Source organism: Ovis aries, chromosome 24, assembly GCF_016772045.2.
Source record: "Ovis aries strain OAR_USU_Benz2616 breed Rambouillet chromosome 24, ARS-UI_Ramb_v3.0, whole genome shotgun sequence".
Lineage (NCBI taxonomy): Eukaryota > Metazoa > Chordata > Mammalia > Artiodactyla > Bovidae > Ovis > Ovis aries.
This window is the reverse complement of record NC_056077.1, coordinates 4,480,570-4,503,457: the sequence shown is the minus strand read 5'-3', so window position 1 is coordinate 4,503,457 and position 22,888 is coordinate 4,480,570. Positions and strand designations below refer to the sequence as shown.

Sequence of the window (22,888 nt, the reverse complement as noted above, 5' to 3'; positions counted from 1 at the left end):
TCTCGCCAGTCACACAGCATCACAGAGCGGCCAGCACAACAAACCTGACGAACTTGACTAGGCAGAGTGCACCACGGTTCTCAGGTCAAAGACAAGACTGAGTCAAAGGTGTCAAGAAAATCGAGTCTCCAAGAGTGCAAGCTCTGAAGTTCTAAGTTTCATAAACAAAGAAAGCATAAATGCTTTCAAGCTGGGAAGTAAGAGTTGCTTGGGATTGACAGTTTCCAGCAGAGCTTCCCCTTTTTCCCCCTACAGTTCCAAGTTCTGTCCCTGACTACACGGTCAAGGAAATTCTCACGCCTGCAGCGTCCCCACTGAGATGAGCAGAATGCGGTCTGTCTTCCATCCCTTGAGCTCCCTGGATCTGGCACACTCCAGGGCACGAACCCCTCACCTGTGCAGACCCTCAGGTGCTCCCTGACCCAAAGGGCCAATCTCCCTCTGTCCTGGCCAGGCAAGGTCCTTCGCTAGAATATCCCCTGGTCTTAACTACAGGTTTCACACATGCAAAACCCTCAGCAGTTGCATAATCAGCTTCCTCTGGTACATGACGCAACCAGGAAAGAAAATGGCAAAGCTGGAGGGCCAGATACAAAGAATCTGGCTCGGATTTGTATGTGTGGGTTTTGGCTTTTTTTTTCTTCTTTTTAATCCAATTCAGACAGTAGGGCGTCCCAGAGGCTGGAGTGTGTGAGATGCGGAGTGGGAGGGTGAGCACTGGCCTCGGAGCACAAGTGCGACTAGGAGGACGACCAGGCTCGCCGAGGAGCGCTCCTGAGGGCAGGGCCCGGGCCTGCACCGAGCCATCTCTCCCCCTCCTCAGAGACGGGCAGGCAGCACGACACCCTCCCCAGCACGCTGTGACGAAGACACAGAGTCCCAACAGCGTCCGCTGCCTCAGGTTAGGATGGTCTAGCAGTTTCTAGAGACAAACAACTGATGTCCCCGCCCCTGACCTCTATTTAAAAAAACCACAATAAAGCAATAGAAACCAACTTTTAAAAATCTCATCGGGGCTTTCTTTTCCCTCAGTTGTACTCCCACCTCCCCAGGCCTGCTGAGCCCTGCATGGTAACAGCAAATGCAAAGAAGCGGAGGATACTCACTCTAGGAGGATGCCGTCAGTGTCCCGGGTGAAGAACTTCTGCCTGCCCTCTCCCTCCGCGGCTCTGGCAGCCTGGCCCACAGCAGACAAGGACAGCCATTAGTGCCTGGCCCCGCACCGCCCGCACACCCACCCACAGGCCTAGAGAACTCCGGATGACAGGCCCGCGCTGAGCCCTGCCCCGCTCAATCCTAATCCAGACTAAGTTAGCCTATGACCGCTGCATGCTCCCCAAGTGGCGCGTCCAGCTCTCTTCACAGGCTGCTGCAGAATCTACGGACAGACAGTCCGTTCTTCCCAGGACTTGACCCAACCATCGTGTAAGAGGGCTGAGCCTTATGTGAAGAAAATTAGTCAAGGGACTCGTGAATCTGATTCACCAGCGAGCGAGCTCCTCAGCCCGGCACTCTAGCATCTAAACGGCGAGCTGTGTTTTCCAGACCATCTACAGCACAGAACAGTCACGAACGTCAACAAACCTGCAACATCTGAAGGCCTTTATTCACCAAAATAGTGTTAGCAACAATAGTAATGTGCTGCTTCAGCGTTTAGAAACCATAATTCTTTGACAATTCATAATCTATTTAGTGTATGCTATCACAAACTCTACTACTCAGACCAGTGGAATGACTAACCCACCTGACGACCTACTAACACAGATATAGCAGGCTGCTACAGTGCTGTGCTTCCCATGAGCGCACAGTTAACAAGAGCCTGGCTGGCCACCCTGGAGACCCCTGAAGCAATCACAGGAGGCAGCCAAGCCACCAAAAGCACAAGAGAGGAAAGCAGCACGCAAAGGTCTGGACCAGGGGTTCTCTATTTGGCCACGTGCACCTAGCGGCCTTCCGCACCCTAGACACATCCCATCGGAATCTCCCGGGAAGGCCTGTGTTCCTTAAAAGAGGCCCCAGGATTAGGACCCACCAAAATCACTCTGGTGACGAGCATGTAGAGGATCAAGAACCACTGACCCACACCCAAGAGGTTCCTGGTGCAAAGTCAGCTGCTCAGTCGTGTCCGACTCTTTGTGACCCGTGGACTGCAGCCCACCCAGCTCCTCTGTCCATGGGATTCTCCAGGCAAGAATACTGGAGTGGGCTGCCACTCCCTCCTCCAGGGGATCTTCCTGACCCAGGGATCGAACCAGCATCTCCTGCATCGCAGGCAGATTCTTTACTGTCTAAGCCACCAAGGAAGTTCACTGGTCCAAAGGCTTTAGGCAAAATAAAATGTCAGGCTCGACATATAATACTGATCGTAAATACAGACAATGAGGTGATTGTCTACAGTGAAATGATCAGTCCTGATCAACCCTTGGGAACGCCAACCTTTCTCTAGCCCCTTAGGCCTTCCCCTCACCACATCCTCTGAGTCCTGTTCTGACCTCCTAGCTCTATCCTGTCTCCTCCACTAGCTCTCAGCTGCAGGCGCGCTCCCAAGTTCCATCGAGAGACCTCTTCCCCCAACAATGTCTCCCCCTCAGCTTCAAAATAACACGTATGCACAAAATAACAAACACAACCTAAACGTCTATCCTCAGCTCTGGACCAGAACTATCAATTATCTCCCTGAATGAATGACCCTGGAGTAGACAAATCAAGTTGTCCGAAATCTAAACCACTCCTTTCTGCTCTTCCTCCCAAGTCCCTACTTCTAACAACAGCACCTCACCCTTCTTAAATCCTCTCACTTTTCTTTAGAGTGCTTCGGGAGGCCTTCCTGAGCCTAGAATCAAACCCAAACTCCTCCACCTGGCAGTCAGGGTTCTCCAGGACATGGCCTCACCATCCTTTCCAGCCCCCACCTCCCACCACATACCAGGTGTCCCTGTTATCCAACACGTTGCCTGTTCTCAGCCCTGTGCCCTGGCTTACCAGAAGGCCATGTCACCCGAGAGGCTGGCCAAGCCTGCTGCTTCCAGTCCTATCCCTACGGGCCCTCAAGAGCCCCTTTCCCTTCCTTAAGTTTGGCAGTCCACTGGACCATCCTGTTGGCCACCCAATCATGACAGCTTATTTCACCCTGCTCTGTCCCACAGCCCGTTGTTTACATGGCTACCACTCTGTACAACAAGCTCGTGGAGAACGTGAACTGAATCTTACTCATCAACATGTTTCCCACAGCGGCCCATCACCTAATAGCTACTGAGTAAAAGTCAGCTGAGTGGGCGATGAATGAACACACAAATGAACAGATTATCACTGCAAGGATGAAAACTAAGAGGAAGAAAAGCTCAGTACCGGACAAAACTTGCAGAGGATGTGAAAAAATTTATTTAGCTCGGCTAGGGGAGGGGCAGAGGCCGGAGATGGCTGGCAGAGAGGAAAGAAGAGAGGGCAACACTGGCGTCACCTGTTACGCTTTATGCTGTCAGGGAGTTTGGAATTCCCCTGTGGCACCTTTAATGTACTGGGATTGTGACTTCAGTTTGAGAAAAAAAAAATGGAGTCATTCTCTCAACTTAGAGACTGCTGGTTACAGGGCTTCTCGGGTGGCGCTAGGGGTAAAGAACCCATCTGCCAATGCGGGAGATGTAAGAGACATGGGTTCGATCCCAGGGTCAGGAAGATCCCCTGGAGGAGGGCACAGCAACCCACTCCAGTGTTCCTGCCTGGAGAATCCGATGGACAGAGGAGCCTGGCGGGCTACAGTCCATGTGTGCTGTGCACAGGCTCGCAGAGTCAGACTCGACTGACGTGACTTAGCACACTGCTAGCTGTAAGATGCAGAAGCACCTTTAGATTAATTAAACCTAATTAACATGCACTTCAAATGCCTGTTTGTCAGACCCAGCAACACCTCAGGCTTCCAATTCTTGTTTGTTTTTGGCCGCACTGTGCGGCTGGTGGGATCCTAGTTCCCTGACCAGGGACTGAACCCAGGCCCCTGACAGTGAAAGCAAGGAGTCCCAACCACTGAGCCACAAGGGAATTCCCTCCAATCAAATTTTCAGATATCAGCCATTTCAGAAGCTTTCTGGCTATATAATTTTTTTTTTTCCTGACGCCTTCTGAATCATGCACAACAGTATCTCTGAGGATCTGGCTTTATGCTGAAGCAGTCAAGGGCTGCATTTTTAAATAAATCTAAATAAAAGAGCCACTGACTATGTAGTTGATAGTTTGCCAGGAAGAACTGAGATCCCACAACCCTAATGAGAAACACCCTTGCTGGAGGCGGTTGTATGAATCAGTTAAATCAATCACTCTGAGATTAGCTAGGAAATGAAATAAACCCAGACAGCCAGATCACGCTGATTTACAATAGTTCCAAGAGCCTTTTAATGAGCTCTTTATTCATTATTAAGAAGAGCCACTTCTAGCCTTTCAGCACCTAGATCACAACTTTATATACTGTACCTGCTTTTGCCGAATAGAGTGAAATCTGGTATGATTTTCTTGACAAAGACCAAAGCAGTTCGTTTGTTCTTAGGGTGCACCGCAAGGCGTGCAGGATTTTAGCTCCCCGACCAGGGGTCAAACCTGTGCCCCCTGCACTGCAAGTACAGAGTCTTAACCACAGGACCACGAGGGAGGTCTCAAAGTTGTTTTTTCCTATCTTATTTTCTGTGAATCGGTGTCTCTCTAGTTTTGCAATGCAAGGGTTCTAACTGTACAGAAGAGTAAGCACTGAGCAGGTAGAAGGGTGGGCAACATGTGTCTCCATTTCTTTTCTATTTTTAGTATCACTATCCTTTCCATTTTATGCTTGAATGAAGAGAAAACAGACACGGGTCATCTGCACGGAGCAGGGTGAGTACCTGCCAAACTCTATCAAGACAGTTACATATCAAGGGGCAACGTTACCTGAGCTTTCCAACCAGCAAGACAAAAGACACAACCAACACATATTAGGAGAAGACAGACAGGGGCAAGGCCTTCAGGTCAAACCATGGGCTCCCTGGGGCCCGTGAACAGGCACAGCAGAGGGGAGCAGAAAGCGGAAAGTGGGCTCACAGCGCTGGAGCGCTCCCTCTCAGAATCTCTCCTTCACACATGGACACTTTCAAATATATTTTTCGAAGTTTTAAGAATAACACCTAGTTAGAAGACAAATCTTATTTTCGCTTCCAACTGCAAAACATTTTTCCCTGGGAGACTGATGCACATCACGTTAGAATCTGCTTCAGTACCATGGGGGACTGCAAACAGGACCACGGACTCTTCCCGTCCCGGGACGGGGCATCCCCATGGGAGGGGGCCGCTAGCTGGTAACTTGCTTTCCCAACACAGTGTAGCAGAGGTGCACACCACCTCAAAGGCTAGAGCATGAGGGTCTTCTGGCTTCCACCTTCACCCTCTTGAGATACTACCCCGAGACTGTCCTGCCCAGAATGAGACGGGAGAGGCCCTATGGTCCTAGCTATCCCAAGGCCCAGCTATCTCACCAGCTGAAGGCAGCCCCGAGAGCCACCACATGTGTGGGGTGGGGTAGGGTGGGTTTAGACACAGTAGCAACTGATACATGTACCCCCTAGGGCCAAGATTTAAAATCTCAACAAAGCACCACAAAAACAAAGCGACGAGAAAAAAAAGAAAAAGAAGGGAGTGAGAAATAAAGTGAGAAACATAAACACTGCCAACGTTAGTTAGATGCATCAAGCTTAATTTAAATAGGAAAATAATGTCCAGTTCAAGATCTAGGACGAGGCTTCTTATTAATGATCCAAAGATCCCCGTGTGACTTTTGAAAATCATGTGTCATTTCTGTGTACACAGGCGTCTTTCCCTGGGAGGAACCTCTGCCAGCAGACTCTCACAGCAGGGCCTGGGGATAGAGCGCCTGTGCACACGTGCAGGCGGCGCCAAGTGCCCCCAGCACCAGGAGCCTTCACAGTGGCATTAAGTCACTTTCTAAAATAAGCCTTCTTGTTCATGCAATCATTAAAAATAATGAGGGCTTTGTAATGATATTTATTAAGTGAAAAGAGCAGAAAACAATTATTCACGACTATAATTACAACTGCATAAAAACATATACACAGAGGCTAGAAAAGAAAGTGAGTTGAAAATAGTTTTCAGAGCGGCAGGATTTTCCCAATTTCCCAAGTTTCCTAATGCTGCCATTGAAGGGCCAGGTGATTGGCTGAAGTAACAGTTTCACACGTGAATATATGTTCAAGCCAGTACAGTGACGTACAGTCACCACCTCCTCACCAGGACCTGAGCCTACCTTACCTACGGGCTCCTGACTTGCCTGCATCACGCCTGAAAGACGACCGAGACTCGGCAATTCCCGAGGAAGGAGAGCCTGCTCGGCATCCACCTGATGGGCTCCACAGAGTAAGGTTTTCTCAAATCATGACCCAATGCTGTTCCACATGGAGCCGCTTTGTTTCCACCAGACTTGTCCATCCTTCCCAAGAAAATGTAATACTGAGTCTCAGTTATCAGACTGGGACACCCCCGCACTGGCAGCAGGGACGCACCCAGAGCCACTTTAACTTTCCTCTAAGGAATGACTGGCCTCTGCCACACACGTCTGACCTGACTCAAGGCTTTCAGGAGCTACAGGATAATCTGATTACATACCACAAGACTGAAAAGGGGTAATATTTTTTTTTTAACATATATTCTGAGAGCAAGCACAGGACAATAAGCTCATACACACGAAGTTCAGATTTAACTACTTCTACCTTAATATCCTGTTAAGACAGACCCTGAATCCTGACAGGGCATAATTCATTTAAATGGGTACATTCAAACAACACTGTGTTCATTCCACAAGGATGAACAGAGCTCTGAATAAGACGTCTGAATTATTTCACATGCCTTGATCAAGTATTTTTTGCAAGTGAGAAAATCATTTGCAGAAGTGGTTAACGTTTTATCCTGCCCTGGTCCTAGTGTATATGAGGACTAGTATACACAACAGAGATTCTGAAACACTGAGAGTCACTGGTTTGAAACCTAAGCTATGGAGTATAAGTGCCCCCAGGGCTGTCACAGTCAGGATGTCCAAGGTGAAATGGTATTTTAACTGAAATACACTGTAACTAATGACCCGTGCTTGGCTTAGCATGGGTATTCACGGACCGTGGAGTTTACAGCCTTTAGTGCTCTAGTACTAGCTCAACTCCCCATCCCCAGGGGGAAAACAGGAGGAATGGCTGCTATTTTCCGAAGACCGTTACTGCTTTTAATGTGGGGCTGTTGGACAGCACTTATGGTTCAGCTCTTCTTACTTATCACCATTCCAGATTCCTATAATCACTACCTAACACTAAACCCAGTGGCAACTAAGCATATGCCCCACGCCCAACATGTCTGCAAACTTCTATGAATGTTCAAAACCTCCAGATTACTAAAGAGATGGATCTCTGCCCCAGCTGCCTACTGCCAACATGAATATATGTCACACAAAAGGAAAGAGACTCTGACAGGCACAAAGGAGAGAAAAATCTCTCCAGAAGCAAATTTTCCAGACGTGAAGGAATCACAAAAGGACAGGCAGAGCTGACCCTGTGCCCTTGCTTGGGGTGGGAAGAAAGCCTGGAAAAGCAGACACTAGGAGCGCCCACTGACTAAGGGTTGCTCTGGGCCATGAGCTGCAAATGGTTCGGGACCAGCAACGATCCGCCCAATCGCTTCCAGGAGAGCCCAGCCACTCCATGTCACCATACCTGAGCCAGCTCCTTAACGCGCTTCTCCAGGGGTGCAGGCAGGCCTTCGGGAAGGGAAGAGGGCTGCCTGAATTCCTGGTCCAGTCCCACCCCAAGGGAATCGCTTTCATCATCCATATCGCGGAAGGGGCTTCCTTCTGGAGACTCACTGAGCAGCTGCTCCAAGTCCAAATCCGTCAGCGAGTCCATGGCGGTGGCCGCCTGCAGCAAGTCATTGTCAGAGGCAGAGCCGAAGAGCGAGAGCAAAGGGTCGGAGGTGCCTTCCAATTCCCGCAAGCCCTGAGCTTCTGCTGATGACACTGCTATGGGCTTATGTTCTTCGTCCCTCTTTCTCTGAGCCTCTTTCTCCTTTTGGAATTTCTTCAGCATCTCTTTAACACTCAAAGCCCCAGAATACTTCTTTTTCTTCTTCTCCTTACTGGCATTGAGGGCTGTAAAGCTGCAAGTAAAAGGGAGAAGTTGGTTACTAAGATTGCAGGACCCCTTGCGAGGGAAATTTCCAGAGGGGCTTTAGCCCCACTCCCAGCACAAAGGTCTCCGGGAACCTCAGCCACAAGTCCACCCCGTCACTCCTCCTCCCTCCTCTTGGCACATGGAGCTCCTCCTTGCTGGGACCGAAGCTTGAGACTGAATACAGGTTAGCAAAACAGTAACACAAAATGCTAAACATCCGATGGGTTTTTTAAAACCACTGCCAGGCTGAAACAAAAGGTTGGAAAAACAGGAGGGGCAAGAAAAGACATTTAAAGGGAGAAAGCAGGAGCAGCAGCAACTTGGAGGGCAGCTGGGGTGAGACCGAGTGAGGCTGAGGAAGCAGGACTGGAGAAGACAAAGGGGACAAAGACAGAGGAGACTGGGGGCAGAGGAGGGTGCTCAGGAGAACAGGAACGGCAGCAGCCACACAGTGACAGAGAGACCCGCCAACACTGACGCGGGGCAGAGCGCACTCTGATGCCCGGCACACAGACTGAGGGCCCCGACAAGGCCGTGCGGCACCGTGAGGCCCGCGGCCCCGCGAGGCTGTGAGGAGGTGGGTGCGCGGCCCGGCGGCCCTGGCGGTGCCGAGTCCTCCTAGCAAAGAAGCTGCTGCCTCTCACCCGGCTTTGGAAAACTTGGACTTTTTCGATTTCTTCTCCTTGTCATAAGTGTCATCTTTTTTCTTCTTCTTTATCTTCTCACCACCTTCCTTCAACTTCCGCTTCTGAGAATTAAAGACAAGGCAGAGTTACACGGCTCCCTAGCTCTGGGAGCAAGTGCAGCACGCAGCACTGGCCTTCTCCGCCCAGGCTACATCCTGAGAGCTGTCTTACTTCCTCCACGAACACAGGATTTCAGCTCAGTCCTTGGACCACAGACCTGCAGGTCAGGACAACATTCCCACTGACAGCGGCTCCTAGGAAACCCGGGCCAGAGGCAACAGAGGCCCTTCTGCAGCCTGAACCATTTCTGTTTTAAAATGAGCTGTGTGGGGGCCTACCTCGCATTTTAAACACCCAGGCAGTCATAGATAGCTTTCAAAATAAGCTTATCTTAGGGCTAACTCATTTTCGTTGGGGTGAAGTCCTCTAATGTCCACAGATGAGATAGAGTAAGCTGGTGCACACGTCCCTCACTCCACACCCGTCACTGCCCTCGTCCCCGCCCTGGGGCCACCTCGAGGAGCGAGTCCCCGCCGAGCCTGCTGGGACACAGGCACGGACACAATGACGGAGCCTCCAGGGTCACGGCACACGTGTGTGAAGGGAGCCGCCAACCTCGGCACAGCTGATGCCTCTCCGCCACTCTCCTGAGCCATCCTAAACCGCACAGATTCAGGCAAGTCACCTACTGATCTCATAAAGTCACGTCAAAAAGCACTTCTGAAGTCCAAAAGCGAGCAATGTTCTAACCTTGGGAGATTTTTTCTTCTTTTCCTTAATGAAGTCATCCTCAGACTCTGACGCTTGTCTAAACTGCAGGGTTCCCGAGTTAATGTAAAATCCTCCATACTTCGTAGTCAAAGAAGCAGGAACAAGCTCATCGTACTGAAGGGGGAAAACAAACTTGGATCAGCTCCAAAGTCTGTGCTACGTCCACAGGTGCAGAGTGCATCTTGACAGAACAGATGTGACTCTGTTCCTCTGTCACATTTCAGACAGCATACTAAGGTATGCTTCAGGTCAGTCACCAATGTCCAAGTTAGGAGGTGTTTTGCACAGATCTGATCACCATATTCGGAGAGGGAACCAAGGCCCAGATCAAGGTGTCACTTCCGGTCCCTTCAGAGCAGCTCTTTCCACTGAAAGGGCACACCCACTGCCTCCACCCCCAGCTCCAGGCACTGTCAGTAGGGGCCTGGGTGACGCACTTCTGGTGGTTTCAGTGGTTTCATTAAGTACTCACCGCCTCAGAGTTATCAATGAAGGAATCAGACTCGTCATAACCATAACCCATATCAATCAAGTCCTGGATTCGGTCTTTTCTACGTTTCTTTCCACCCTAAAATTTAAAACAGATCACATGCTTGTTTTTATACTTGTGATAGGAACATATAACACAAGATCTAAACTTTACACAAATTTTCAGGCCCAGGGTCACAGGACTTTTTTGTTTTTAATACACAGAATTAATTGTTGCCTTGAACTCCAAAAGCTAATGACTAAAGGTTATAAAACACTGGACCAGTCTCTTACACACATCCCCCAAAACCTTGTTCCCTGAAGACCTTTCAAAATAGGACAGATTTGTAAATGCATACAGTGGCCTAAGACTGAAGAAAGAACTAAATGGTCTCATATGCCTTGCATCAAAACACTTATTCTCAGGATAAATTCTACGGGTAAAACCCTCTTAATGTTTATTCATCCATTTAGCTGCACACGAGTTCCTGCCATACACACTTTCTGTACCTTACTGCATTTAATCACTTCATTCTGTTCTCCCCAAGCTCTACACTCGTGTCACACTAGTGTTGATTGGATAAACCACTAAAGGAGTATGAAAATGTCTGAAAACCTCTCCCACCCAACAAGGTTTTTCTGTTGCCCAAGAGAGAAATCTTACATATTTTTCTTCAAATTTCCTAGCCAGGGCCTCCACTTTATGCCTTTCCTTTTCTTCATCGTTGAAAGGATCCAAGAGATCTTTCTTCTGTAAAGAGACCATTCCACAGAAACAAGATTCACAAAAACGTTCCCACAAAGCTATTCATTGTACCTTCACTGACTCCACACTGATAAACTATATAATAAAAACAGCTTTTTCAGAAAAGACAAGGGAAATACATATCACCTTCCCATCCGTGTTTACCTTGTTTGAAAGTAAAATTTCCATTCATGAGGCTCAACAGAACTTGATTAAATATCTACAATCACCCACTGAAGTACTAGGTCCTATAGTGCTCCAAATATGGCAAAGGCAGTTTAGTCAGGGGATGCTCACCCCCGCGTAAGACTGTGTTCCAATATAACTGGTTTCCTTTGTAATACTAAAAATTATTTTATGCATTTAAAAACATTATTCTAAGAAAAGGTCCAAAGGCTTCACCCAGACTTGCAAAGCAGCCACTGGCTCAGAAAGGCTAAGAACCCACTGAGCACAGAACAAGCTCCTGACAGCTGTTCAACCTTACTGGTTAGAAGAGTGCTATGAACTTATTCTTCTCTCAGTGCTGTCAATAGTCAAACCCAAGTTCGTGACATTCCTTTTCCTTGGAAGCCTATCTTGAAGGATCAATAATCTCCCTTCCCTCCCAATCTCAATACTATCTCCAGATATTTTCAAGTAGTTTTCCAAAGTTTATACTGCATAAACCTTTCTATTTTTCCTCAAATTTTCCAGAGTTGGACCTTAAGCTTCCATGACAAGGAATCTTAATTTTAATAAAAGACTTCTGTATCAAATACACTTAAGACTTTGGAGTCTTAAAAAAACACCAAGACTGGACTTTTCCTTCTTCTACAATGATCACATATAACCTAAGTGGTTCAACTAATTTTAAGAAACCCCGCTCGTCTGGAGCAGCACTGGATTTAATGTCCACTTCTTAATGCCCTGCAAGCAGCAGTCATCCACTATTTCCTGAATGCATGAAGGTCTGCCTCTGTCTACACACAGCATCTGGAATGTAAGCTCCTTTCTGCCCAAGCCCTCCAGGGGCTATATTCGCACCAGACTTAACAATTACCACACTGTGACTCCTGTTACTTGTGTGGGTGTAATTCTCCTAAAACATCTACAAGAATGCAAAGTTCCTTTGAGGTTGGGACAGCAGCCTCCCCACCTTCACTCAGTCCTCAGCATTCTAAGCACAGTGCCTTCACATTCTAAGACACACGTGCTAAGTGAGTTAATATATAAATGTGTCAGATTACATTGTGCTTTGAACACTGCAGAGTAGACAGGGTAATTTAGGAGTTCTGAACCTGATGCCAGAAGTGAATCCCCTCAAATTGGATCCGAAGTTCTCTGTGTAAGACCCAAGCATTTTTCTGCAGTTGAGGAGGGCATCTGAACCCCACAAAAGGTGAAATCAGAGCACTGGAGTTCTAATCTCAGTTGACCTACTGATTTAGTTTGAGCCCATAAATAAATAACCAATTCCTGCTACTTTCTCTTCCTCTCAAGGAAGAGGATACTGTTCCTACTTTGGAGAAGAGTTGATGAATGGATGTGAAATTACTTTTTCTCAGCCTACCCACTGGCCCTCATACAACCTGGCACAGACTGAAATGGCTTTCATTCAATCAATCAGATCTTTATTAAGGAAACACATTTTTTTCTAAAAACAGTGGATAGTCCTGCGGACCAAAGGCACCCCAAAGAGCACAACCATGGATCAGATGGAAGGAACATGGCCCAGAGGAGTCAGGCACCTGCATGATTTCTTCAACCCCAGACAGACACTGTGAGCCATGCCAGCCCAACCCCCATGTCCCTGGAGCCAGTCTAGAGACTGGAACGCTGCCAGCACAGGACCCTGCACACGTTTCCCACAGAGACTGGCAGAGTACACAGGCTTACAGCAGGTGCTTACAATAAATGCTCCTGACCCAGCTCCTACTCAAACTGCATGGTTCCACTGACATGAAAAACAGAAAATGCAAAGCTGATCTCAACTATCAGAAATCAGGACAGCTGTCACCCTCGAGGGCTGAGGCAGTATCTGAGGAAGGAAGAAGAAGGGCTTCTGTTGGCCCCCAAATGTTGTATTTTGTAATCTAGGTGCAGGTTACGGGGTGTTCGTGGACAGTCCATCAAGCTGTGCATTTATCACATGTCCGCTTTCATTATGCACATAATTCAGTTTAAAAGTTTATAAAAAATTGTGCAATGTTAATGAATTGCCAAAACATCAGTAATAACTGAAGCTGGGTAATGGGCACATGGGGGTTTATTATATTATTCTCTCCACACTGTACATGTTTGCAACATTGCATACTAAAAACGTAAAACAAGTCTGCCAGGAAAATAAACAGATCATTTAAAAAACATTTTAAGAAATCAAGCTGATTATCAAAAGCCATAAAGGCTGCCCATTTCTGGCAGGGGGGAAAAAACTTCAACAATCCCAACAAAAACAAAACCCACAAAAATAGGTTTCTATCCATCCAAGTAAAGAAACTATCCAGAATATTACTGTGCTTAGAAGAGCAGAGCAGTCTGTGTCTTTGTCTGCCCTTGTATTAGACACAATGAGATTCCCTTGGAAAAGAGAAATGCCCAGCAGGAAATTCCAGCTCTGGAAAAGGCAGGGACTAGTCACACTAAGACGCAACACTTATAGCCTTGGCATGAAAAAATCTGGTGTTTATTCATATTAATTAGCCATAATACAAATTAGCCTTGGATGTGACCATACATTTTCTCTAGCATAAATAAGGAAAATGGTTCTAGAAAGAATTCTAACCCTTCCCTCCAGAGGCAAAACTGGCAGACCATGAGCTTGCTTTGAGGGGGAGGCCAAGCCTCTGTATGCTGCTTCCGCCCTCTGGAACCCTTCCAGCACACACTATCCTGAGCATCAGATCCGCAGAGCGCGCTGGGGATGACGGTGTACCTTGTCTGCGGGCTGAAGTCCTTTCACCTTCCCTCGTAAGTTCTTCACCAGCTCTGGGTAGAAGAACTCTGGGCAACGTTTGTGATCCGGCTCAAAGAGGGTGAGTGTGATCCGAACAGCGGCCGCAGCCGGCTCCGAGTCCTGATGCTGCTCTGCTCCCCCAACTTCCTCTTTTCGGGATTTCTTCAAAAACGCAGGATTCAAAGAACCTGGGAGAGAGGTGAACTGGACCCTGTGGGGCTCCGACATGGCTACCAACAAGTCTTAGCGGGTGTCACTGCATGGCTTCTGTTAATATTGAAAACAAGAGCCAGGTCAAACCAAGATAGTAAAAATGGTGATTTTTTTCGTGTTTAGTTTTAAAATTGAAAAAAAAAATTCACTGTCAAGAATCATCGTTAAATTTATCTTAATTACCATTTACTGCTTTTTTCTGCCTAAATATTATTTAAATATAAAAAACTTCATATAGATATGAAAAGCATCCCAAATCCTATACTCAGAGATAATCACAATTTAGCATACTTCCAGTCTTTCTGTCCAATGCATATTCACTAGATCCTTGACACTAGAGAACCCATGCTGATACAGCCTTAAAGAATCCTCAGAATTGCAAAGGAACATAGAGAAAATTGGTTTTCATTTAATTTATCCAACATACTTTTTTTAAAACTTTGGACTGAGAATAATCTCCTTCTTAAAACCTCTTTGTTTTCAGCACCAGTAGTTTACTTTTATGTAGCGCCATTCTTCACAAAGTTTTCATCAGTTCATAGAGGCTCTGCCCGCCCCAGGATAAGTTTAAGACCACTGTCTCAAGAGCAGTGTGGCTGGACTCACTTCCTCATACCAGTCTTCACTACCCAGACTTGGGCCTCAGCAAAGTGACAAATATCACAGGCCAAAGACCTTCCAGGGGCTTCCCCAGTGGCACTACTGGTAAAGAATCTGCCTGCTAATGCAGGAGACGAAAGACATGCGGTTTGATCCCTGAGTGGGGAAGATCCCTTGGAGAAGGAAATGGCAGCCACTCCAGTATCCTTAGCTGGAAAATCCCATGGACGAGGAGCCTGGCAGGCCACAGTCCATGGGGTCACAAAGAGTCAGAACGCCTGAGCATGCACACAGCATCCATATACATTACGTGTATGTGCACACATGCAGTATTCACTGCGACCATAAGACTGTGACCTATACAACCAGCTAAGGGAATAAAATATCTAAAAATGAAGAGTTAAAATAATTCTAATTAGGAAGAAAAGCAACTGGCAGCAAAACAGGTTGGTTTTTGGCAGCAAAAAACCACCATGCACTAACATGTCAAAAAAAATTCCCCTAAAAGAAACTTCAAGGGCTCCCACGACATCTGTGATGCACTGGATTATAGAAACAAATTCAAGGTGAAGACATAAAAGTACCCACTCATAAAAGCAGGCAAAGTCCCACCATACGAAGAGAATCTGCACACTAACCAATAGAGGATGCAGAAAGGTCAGCTTGGAAGTGGTAACTAGGTCCCTGCCTGACCAGTAGGTAGTTTAAAAATGGAACCTTATCTTGGCCCAAATTTTAGATAGTATGACCTCAGTCAATCTAATGGTTAAAAATGCATCTCGTGGTTGTTATTTTAATTTGAAATCCTTAGAAAAATATAAAATTGAAAGTCTGTTTTTAAAAGACCTGACTTACATCTTTAAGTTTATTAGACTTACAAGAGTTAAGTCCTGGAAAGATTTAACTTTAGGCTTACGAGTTCACTGTTTTAGAAGTTTTAGGTACTTGGGAGAACAAACATATAGAACTTTAAATGCAGTTTAAAACACTCAAAGAAATCTTAATTTTTTTAAAAGTTCATTGTTTATGAGAATTTAATCTATTAAACTTGAACTGTGGTGTTGGAGAAGAATCTTGAGAGAGTCCCTTGGACTGCAAGGAGATCCAACCAGTCCATCTTAAAGGAAATCAGTCCTGGGTCACCAGAAGGACTGATATTGGAGCTGAAATGCCGATATTTTGGCCACCTAATGTGAAGAGCTAACTCATTTGAAAAGACCCTGATGTTGGGAAAGATTGAAGGCAGGAGGAAAAGGGGACAAGAGAGGATGAGATGGTTAGATGGCATCACTGACTCAATGGATATGAGTTTGGGTAAACTCTGGGAGTTGGTGACAACCTGGCATGCTGCGGTTCATGGGATCACAGAGTTGGACACGACTGAGCGACTGAACTGAACTGAATCTATTAAACTAGTGCTTTAACTGAAACTTTGTCAAAAATCAAATTTTTTTTCAAATATTTGAAAAAATCTAAAATGTTTATTTTTATGTATACATTCTTAGATTTATAAACAAGATTTGTTGAAAAAGCTTAAGAGGCTTAAGTATTTAAACACTCAATTGTAAGAGTTGACTCTTAATTCTAAATAAAAGCAAAGTATTCTACAAACGAAAGCACCCCTCTTAAAAAACCTCAACCCAAGTTATCCAAGAAATTCAAGCCTCCTTTTGTATCTCAGATTATTCCAAGGAATGGTACTTTTTGTTGTTTCTATATACCCTCTCAATCATATTTTCAAAATGATTATTGGTGAAATTTAGAAAAACCCACCGAATATTGAATGCTAATTTTGCAATTAGTCTCTTCAATGAATTCCTAGCTATTTTAATGGTTTTCCCTTAACTCTGTTTTTCAAAATAGACTGTCCTATCCTATCACAGAAATAATAACTTTGTCTCCTCCTTTCTGAAAAATAATGTTCTATTTTTGTTTCATGTCTTATTGCATTGGCTAGAACTACCAAGATAATATTAGACAATATATTTACTTATTACCATGTTCCCGGCTCTATCGCAAATTTCCTTAGGGTCCAGTGTGATGCTGATGTACGATTCATAAACTGTACTAAGTCACTAAAAAGTATCCTTTAATTCCTCAAAAATTAAGAGTTCTTAAACTAGGAAGATGTGTTTAATTTTCTTATTTCCTGGAAACTTAAATATGCTTAAAAAAAGATCGGTCTAGTCTCTAAAACAACATGAAATAGTTAACAGTGAATGACAGCTCCTGAAACTAGCTGTCCTGAAACTAGTATTTAGGGGAAGCTGACTGCAAAGAGAAACCGGGCCGCGAGTTCGCTAAAACCCCCCTCTTATAACCAAATACCTTTGGGAGACAGTGTGTAGACCTGCCACCTTTTTTCTTGAGCATAGGATGGCTCAATAAAAGGCCGGTTCTAAGTTAAGTCAACATGGGCCTTGAATTCTTTGGGTTCTACAACTAGAACTGGGGATCTTGAAATTTTTTTTATCTTCTACCTGGGCTGTTGACTTGTAGGCATACGCTGTGCTCAACTGCTGTCCCCACTTCCCCATTGAACGGCTTAGTCTTAACGCACTGATAAACGACACCTTAGCATCTGCCTTCCTGCTGTCAAAAAACAGCCTGCTCCCAACTTCCCCCAAAAGTGTCAAACTACAAGACTGACATGAGAGCCCGGACCCGACAAAGACACGCACCTTTGTCCCCGGCGCGACGCAGCCTACGGCCCCGCGGGTCGCTTTCGTGTCCCCCGCGGCCGTCTTCATGCCGGCCCAAGAGCCCGGGCGGCGGTGCCGCTAGCGGCCGGCCCCCGAGCCATGCCTCCCGGCGCGCCGCCGGCCCGCACCGCGGCCCATGGCCGGGTCCCCGCGCGCCCGGGGTAGTGAGCGGAGCGAGGGGAGGGGGGCGGATCGCCGGCTGTGCCGGCCCAGGAGGAAGCGGAGAGACGGCGATTCCACGTCGGCCGGGCAACTCGGAACCTCGCGGCGGGAAGCGCTGCGCCCCGGGGAGAACTTGCAGCGCGGAAGCAGGCTCGGAGCGGCTCCCGCTAGACGCCGGCCGTTAGAGAGCGCGCCCCGAAAGACCTGTCCGCCCCGCGGGGGCGACCATGCAGAGCCCGCCGGGCGCGGGGCCCCGGGCGCGGGCGGAGCGCTGGCTTCCAGGCCGCGCCAAAGTCCGTCAAGGCAGCTACCGGCGCGCTGACGCGGCCGGCCCCGGGGCCCGCGCCGGACTAACGGCCGTAACGGAAGCGCTGTCGGGGCGGGCGCTGGAGGCCAGGGCCCGGGGGCGGGGCGGGCCGCACGGCCGGCTCCCTCGCTCGTTCCGCCGGCCGCACCGTCGCCGCCGCCGCCGCCGCCGCCGCCGCCTCGTACCGCGGCGCTTCGTTGTCACGAGCCGGAGGGAGGGGGAAAGGAGCCGGGAGTCTCGGGGATCCGGCGCGCGGAGACCGCGGCGCCCGGGTCACGTGCCGCTCGGCCGGCCAATAAGCCCCGACGGGCGCGGTGACGTCAGAGCAGCGGCGTGGCCGGGGGGACGGTCGGCCCCTATCACGTGGCCAGCCTCACTCCAATGGGCGGCGCCGGAGCGAGCTGATGTTCCCGACCGCCCGTGCGTCGGCGGTGGTTGGGTGGTAAGATGGCGGCTGTGAGTCTGCGGCTCGGCGATTTGGTGTGGTGAGTCCGGGCGGCCGGGGCCAAGAGCGGTGCGCTGGGGAGCTGCCTCCCCTGGCGTAGGGTGTGTGGCCCGCCCCGAGGCGGCCTTTCTACTCGCTCCAGGTCTTGGAGAAAGGGCGAGACGAGGTGCCGGCGCAGGGAGTGAAGCCGGGCGGAAGGGGCAGCCTGGCCCTGGGGGACTGAGGCCGAGGGTGGCCGCGGTGGGCCCAGCTCCGAGCACCGAGGCCGCCCGGGGAGAGCAGCGCTCCGCACCCGGACGCGTGGCAGCCCACTGTGAGGAGAGTGACCGGCGCCGCGCGGCTTCCACGGACGTCCGGTTCCTCGCCCCCGGGGTCTGGGCTGGGGGGCTCCCAGGAAGAGCCGGGGAGCCCGCGGGGCCGTCTCGTCTGGGTAAAGCCCTCCGACACCCGCGTTGCGCGACGGAACCCACCTGTGCGGGCGGCTCGGCCCGGGGGTGTCGAAAGCTGACTACCGGCGCTGCGCTTTGAAGAAATGAAGGGAACACTTCTCCATTACAGCCGAAGGCTTGGCAGTGACCGGTGCCTCTCGTTGTCGGCTTCTGTGTCCCGCCCGGACCGAGACGGGAGCCGCCTCCCTCGAGCTGCGCAGCTCGTCTCTTCGACCCGGAGGAAGGGCTTCCCTTAGCGTTTTGTCAAAGCCAGGCTGGTGAATTAAACCAGACTTTGTGAAGGGGAAGTCTTGTGTTTACAGAGCGAGCTGCCCCCCACTCCCGTCACGTCACGGGCAGGCTCTAGACAAACGGCTGTTGGTGGTTTTGTTTTGTCTTTCTGTATTCCTCGTCACCAGAAGGATGCACATACCTGGCGCACCGAAGTCTTCGATTTTTTTTTTTTTTTGCATTGCGTTTCTGAGGAATTTGGGCATCTTGGGCCCAGCTGTGGAAGCCACGTTTAAGAATTCCTTGTTGCCAGCTTTTAGTCTGGCAGTGGAGGGTGAAGGTGGAGGTTTAGGAAAAATAAATTGCATGTTGAGTGTGTTGAAGGAGCTGGAATTGCTTTTCCAGAGCAAATGCTGACTCTCTGTGTTTTCTCTAGGGGAAAACTCGGCCGGTATCCTCCTTGGCCGGGAAAGGTGAGTGTCTTGATACTGAAGGAAGAACGTCTGAAGTTGGCTTTGAGAAGGGGGATCATGTAAGATGGAATTCCCCACAGACTCTAGCATTGAGTTAAACTGGGCTTATTTAAATAACATACTGGTTTTTTGTGTTTCTTTTCTTTAGTATCAGTTTATTTAGAAAAGGCAGTATACATAAACCAGATCTTTTAATCTGCAGTGAATTATTATTTCTTGACTCAGAAGTGGTTTTTGATAAAAGTCTTTTAATCCTGAAAATCCATTATGACTTGAATAGCTTTGCATAAATCGAACAAAAGGAGAAGAAAATAAACTTTCCGGGAAGAAAAAAAATCTAAATGTAGGTTAGTGAAAAGTCAAAGTATTTTTGTCCCGACTAAGTTTAAATTTTCTTCCATTTTACCATATGTGCTGCTCCAGTGCATCTTTGCAGAAGTTGGCATTCCACATTTTGCATGAGGCGATCCTTCATAGCCTTCCAAATGTTCTGTTTTTATATTCTTGCTTGGAGCCCAGGAAATGTCTTTAGACTGTGTCTTTGCAATATGGCATTTGCAGTGCCTTATTTATTCGTCACTGTTGTTGTCACCTGTCTCAACTCTTTTGTACAAAAGAATCTTCAGGAGTGTCCCATATGTTTCTTCACTGATGACAGGGTCATGTTGCAGGGAGTAATACTTTTAAAACGGGGTCATTTTAGTTAGATATTGTATCTACTGAACACTGTAGATGATAGTAGATGTTGGGAACTCTTGGAATATTTGCACATTTCACGTATCTCAGTAGAAAAGCACCAGGTTTGGACATAAACTAGGCCCTGTGTTTGGTTTTGTTTTTTAAGACATATTTCTTTTATTTCATGTTTTTTCTTACCAACTTATCACTGTGGAAAAAAACTTTTTGTTTTCCTCTGTCATCCTGTAGATTGTTAACCCACCCAAGGACTTAAAGAAACCACGTGGGAAGAAATGCTTCTTTGTAAAGTTTTTTGGAACAGAAGATCAGTGAGTAGTGCTCACTAAGAGTTTCACTTTCCCTATGTTTGGGAGTTGCCCTGGGTTGAAGCTGCTTTGTGAATATTCTAATTCGGTCTCCTAATTCAGTCTTATCATGGTCTATAAAAATGGCATATCCTTCTGGTTTCTGCCTAAATAAAAGGTGTTATTCTTATCTCCCAGACATCAGTTGAAAAATAGGGCGATGCCTTCTAGATGTGATCACCTCATTGAGATAGGGTTTCCCATCTCTTATACTCAACGCCTCTCCCCTCCAGGCAGATCCTTTTGTTTTTGTTTGGTTTTCTTAATGGCTGTTTATCACTGGGGTTCAGGCATGAGTTATACAGTGAAAGCTAAAGTTTCTTTTGTCTTAATAAAAATAGTTGTTTAGCCTTGTTCTTGTAAAACTAGATGACTTGATCTAGCATTGTAACAGTAAAGCTTTTTAACCAGATGTGTTCTAGAGTTGAAATCAGGATTGTTAATTTGAGATTCTTTGGTGGGCCATATAATAAATCGCAGCAAAGAGAGGAATGTGTTTTCGTGCTTCCAGTGACTTGGTTAGCTTTCTCATCACTCCATCAAGTTGATTGCCTGGTTCTAGCTAGATGGTTTAATTTCTCTAAGTAATTGTGTTTGTATATGTGGTTCTTACAGGAAAATGTAGCTTTGGGTTTGAAAAGTATATGCTTGTGGAAAGTGATATATGATATTCCATAGGAATATCTCTTATAAATGGTACTCTTCACTAGCAAGTTTTTGTGTCAGAGTGCTCATCCTGGTTTACAGTTTGCATGACATGTCTGCATTCACCATACACACATGTACCAACATACCCAGCCCTAGTGCTTGTCTCAAACCAACTTAGCATCCTTTTGGTGGCAATATTTCAAGGGAGTCACTGGCCCAGAGCTGTGAGAGCCAGAGACAGTCTGGAAGAGGGGATGTTCTGCTAATGCCGTGCACACCACGAGAAAGACCATCGGATGCGTAAAACAAGCGCTGAATGTGCAGCCAGACCCCAAAGAGAACTTCTGGGGAAGCAAGCGCTATGGTCCCTGTCTTCCGGGAACTGAGGTAACAAGACATAAACACTTCAGGTGGGACCAAGTGTAGAAGGAGTAGAATTATTAAAGGATTCTAGAACGAGGAGAAATCGAGAACAGCAAGGAGAAATTTGAACAGGGGTCAAAGGAGTCGTCTTGAAGAGATAGGATTTGGATCAAACTCTGGAGGATGGGCAGAATTTGGAGAGGAATAGTAGGGGCATTCCAGGCAGCGAGGATACCATAAACCACTGGGAGATAAGTTGGACGTGTGGACAGAGAAAGACTTCCTCCCAGAGGTAAAGAACCTGTGCTTGAGGAGAGCAGGGCAATATTGTCGGCCTACCTTGATTAGCGAAATGAAGAAGTCACCAGTCGGGAACACAAATGGGAACTCATAGAAGGTGGAGAGTTAAATAGCTTACAGGGGACCTGAAAGCCATTGTGTTTTTACGATAATTTTTAACACGCTGAAAGTCTAGAGAAATAGACTGTCCCTGTGTATAAATAGGACACAGAAAATGGGAGCTGAGTGTATCTCAGCACTCAAGCACTCAGCCAGGCAGACCAGTGAAGCCAGTGAAAAAGATGTGCTTTCTGGACACAAAAATAGCATGTTAGTGATGGTGATGATGTTAAGAAGTTCTTTGAGGAGACTCATAAGGAAGCGGATACACCATACACGGCAGTGGCTAGATATAATATCTTTAACCTTCTAAACTTCCTTGATACTGTTCTTCATAAAAAGCCATTAAGAGGAGACTAACATGTTAACTTTTTGTGGCTAAGCTGTTGCCTTAGTGAAAGGAAACAAAGGGGAAGGATCTCCAGCAGTTCTCGAACCAGAGAAGAGTTCTTAGTGGCCAGCATTGAGGCAGAGTTTAGATTCTTTGTATCTTCTGAAGGCGAAATCTCCAGATTGTTTCTTAGTAGTGGATTACTTTGGTGACAGAGCTCTGGGTTGTTACTGCTGCTGCTAAGTCACTTCAGTCGTATCTGACTCTGTGCAGCCCCATAGATGGCAGCCCACCAGGCTCCCCCTGTCCATGGGATTTTCCAGGCAAGAGTACTGGAGTGGGGTGCCATTGCCTTGTTACTGGCCTGATATATATTCAGATACCAGTTTCACTTGCTCTGTGATTTGGGCTGTTTGACTTTTAAGCATCTGGGTCCTTATCCACATGTGGGGACAACACTCTACCCTGCAGTTATAAGAAAGTAGCATCCCTTACTCATTGTATTGGTTGGCATAGAGCAGGTGTTCAACAAACATTGGGTTAGGGTTAGATCTCTTACTGAAAAAAAAGTTGATGAGAAGCAGGTGGCTTTAAGTAAAGACAGTATGAGAGAGAAAGAAAGGGACCCTGCCCATGGTAGGGTAGGGTGTGGAGGATCTGTGTTTAAGAAGAGTGGTCTGTGACCTTAGTGGCTTGGAACACAAAATGATACATTATGCCACCTTTTTTTGTTTGGCTGATGTTTTGTTTTTGTT

General features: G+C 47.3%; 2 protein-coding genes across 13 annotated transcripts in view; one reads left to right on the top strand and one right to left on the bottom strand.

Moving 5' to 3' along the window:
• Nucleotides 1–18,042, bottom strand: part of UBN1 (ubinuclein 1) — a 32,094-nt gene extending 14,052 nt beyond the window's left edge. For all 5 annotated transcript variants that reach the window (XM_027961714.2, XM_027961715.2, XM_042240654.1 and 2 more), the window contains exons 1-8: nt 17,283–18,042; nt 13,768–14,055; nt 10,773–10,859; nt 10,113–10,208; nt 9,620–9,754; nt 8,828–8,931; nt 7,731–8,169; nt 1,107–1,177 (exon numbers count right to left, since the gene is read on the bottom strand). In XM_027961714.2, the coding sequence (XP_027817515.1) occupies nt 1,107–1,177; nt 7,731–8,169; nt 8,828–8,931; nt 9,620–9,754; nt 10,113–10,208; nt 10,773–10,859; nt 13,768–14,016 (1,181 nt within the window). In that variant the 5' untranslated portion in view covers nt 14,017–14,055; nt 17,283–18,042. The remainder of the gene's footprint in view (nt 1–1,106; nt 1,178–7,730; nt 8,170–8,827; nt 8,932–9,619; nt 9,755–10,112; nt 10,209–10,772; nt 10,860–13,767; nt 14,056–17,282) is intronic.
• Nucleotides 18,043–18,202: 160 nt separating this feature from the next.
• Nucleotides 18,203–22,888, top strand: part of GLYR1 (glyoxylate reductase 1 homolog) — a 31,407-nt gene continuing 26,721 nt past the window's right edge. For all 8 annotated transcript variants that reach the window (XM_042240659.1, XM_060406046.1, XM_042240658.1 and 5 more), the window contains exons 1-3: nt 18,203–18,257; nt 19,313–19,349; nt 20,277–20,356. In XM_042240659.1, the coding sequence (XP_042096593.1) occupies nt 18,220–18,257; nt 19,313–19,349; nt 20,277–20,356 (155 nt within the window). In that variant the 5' untranslated portion in view covers nt 18,203–18,219. The remainder of the gene's footprint in view (nt 18,258–19,312; nt 19,350–20,276; nt 20,357–22,888) is intronic.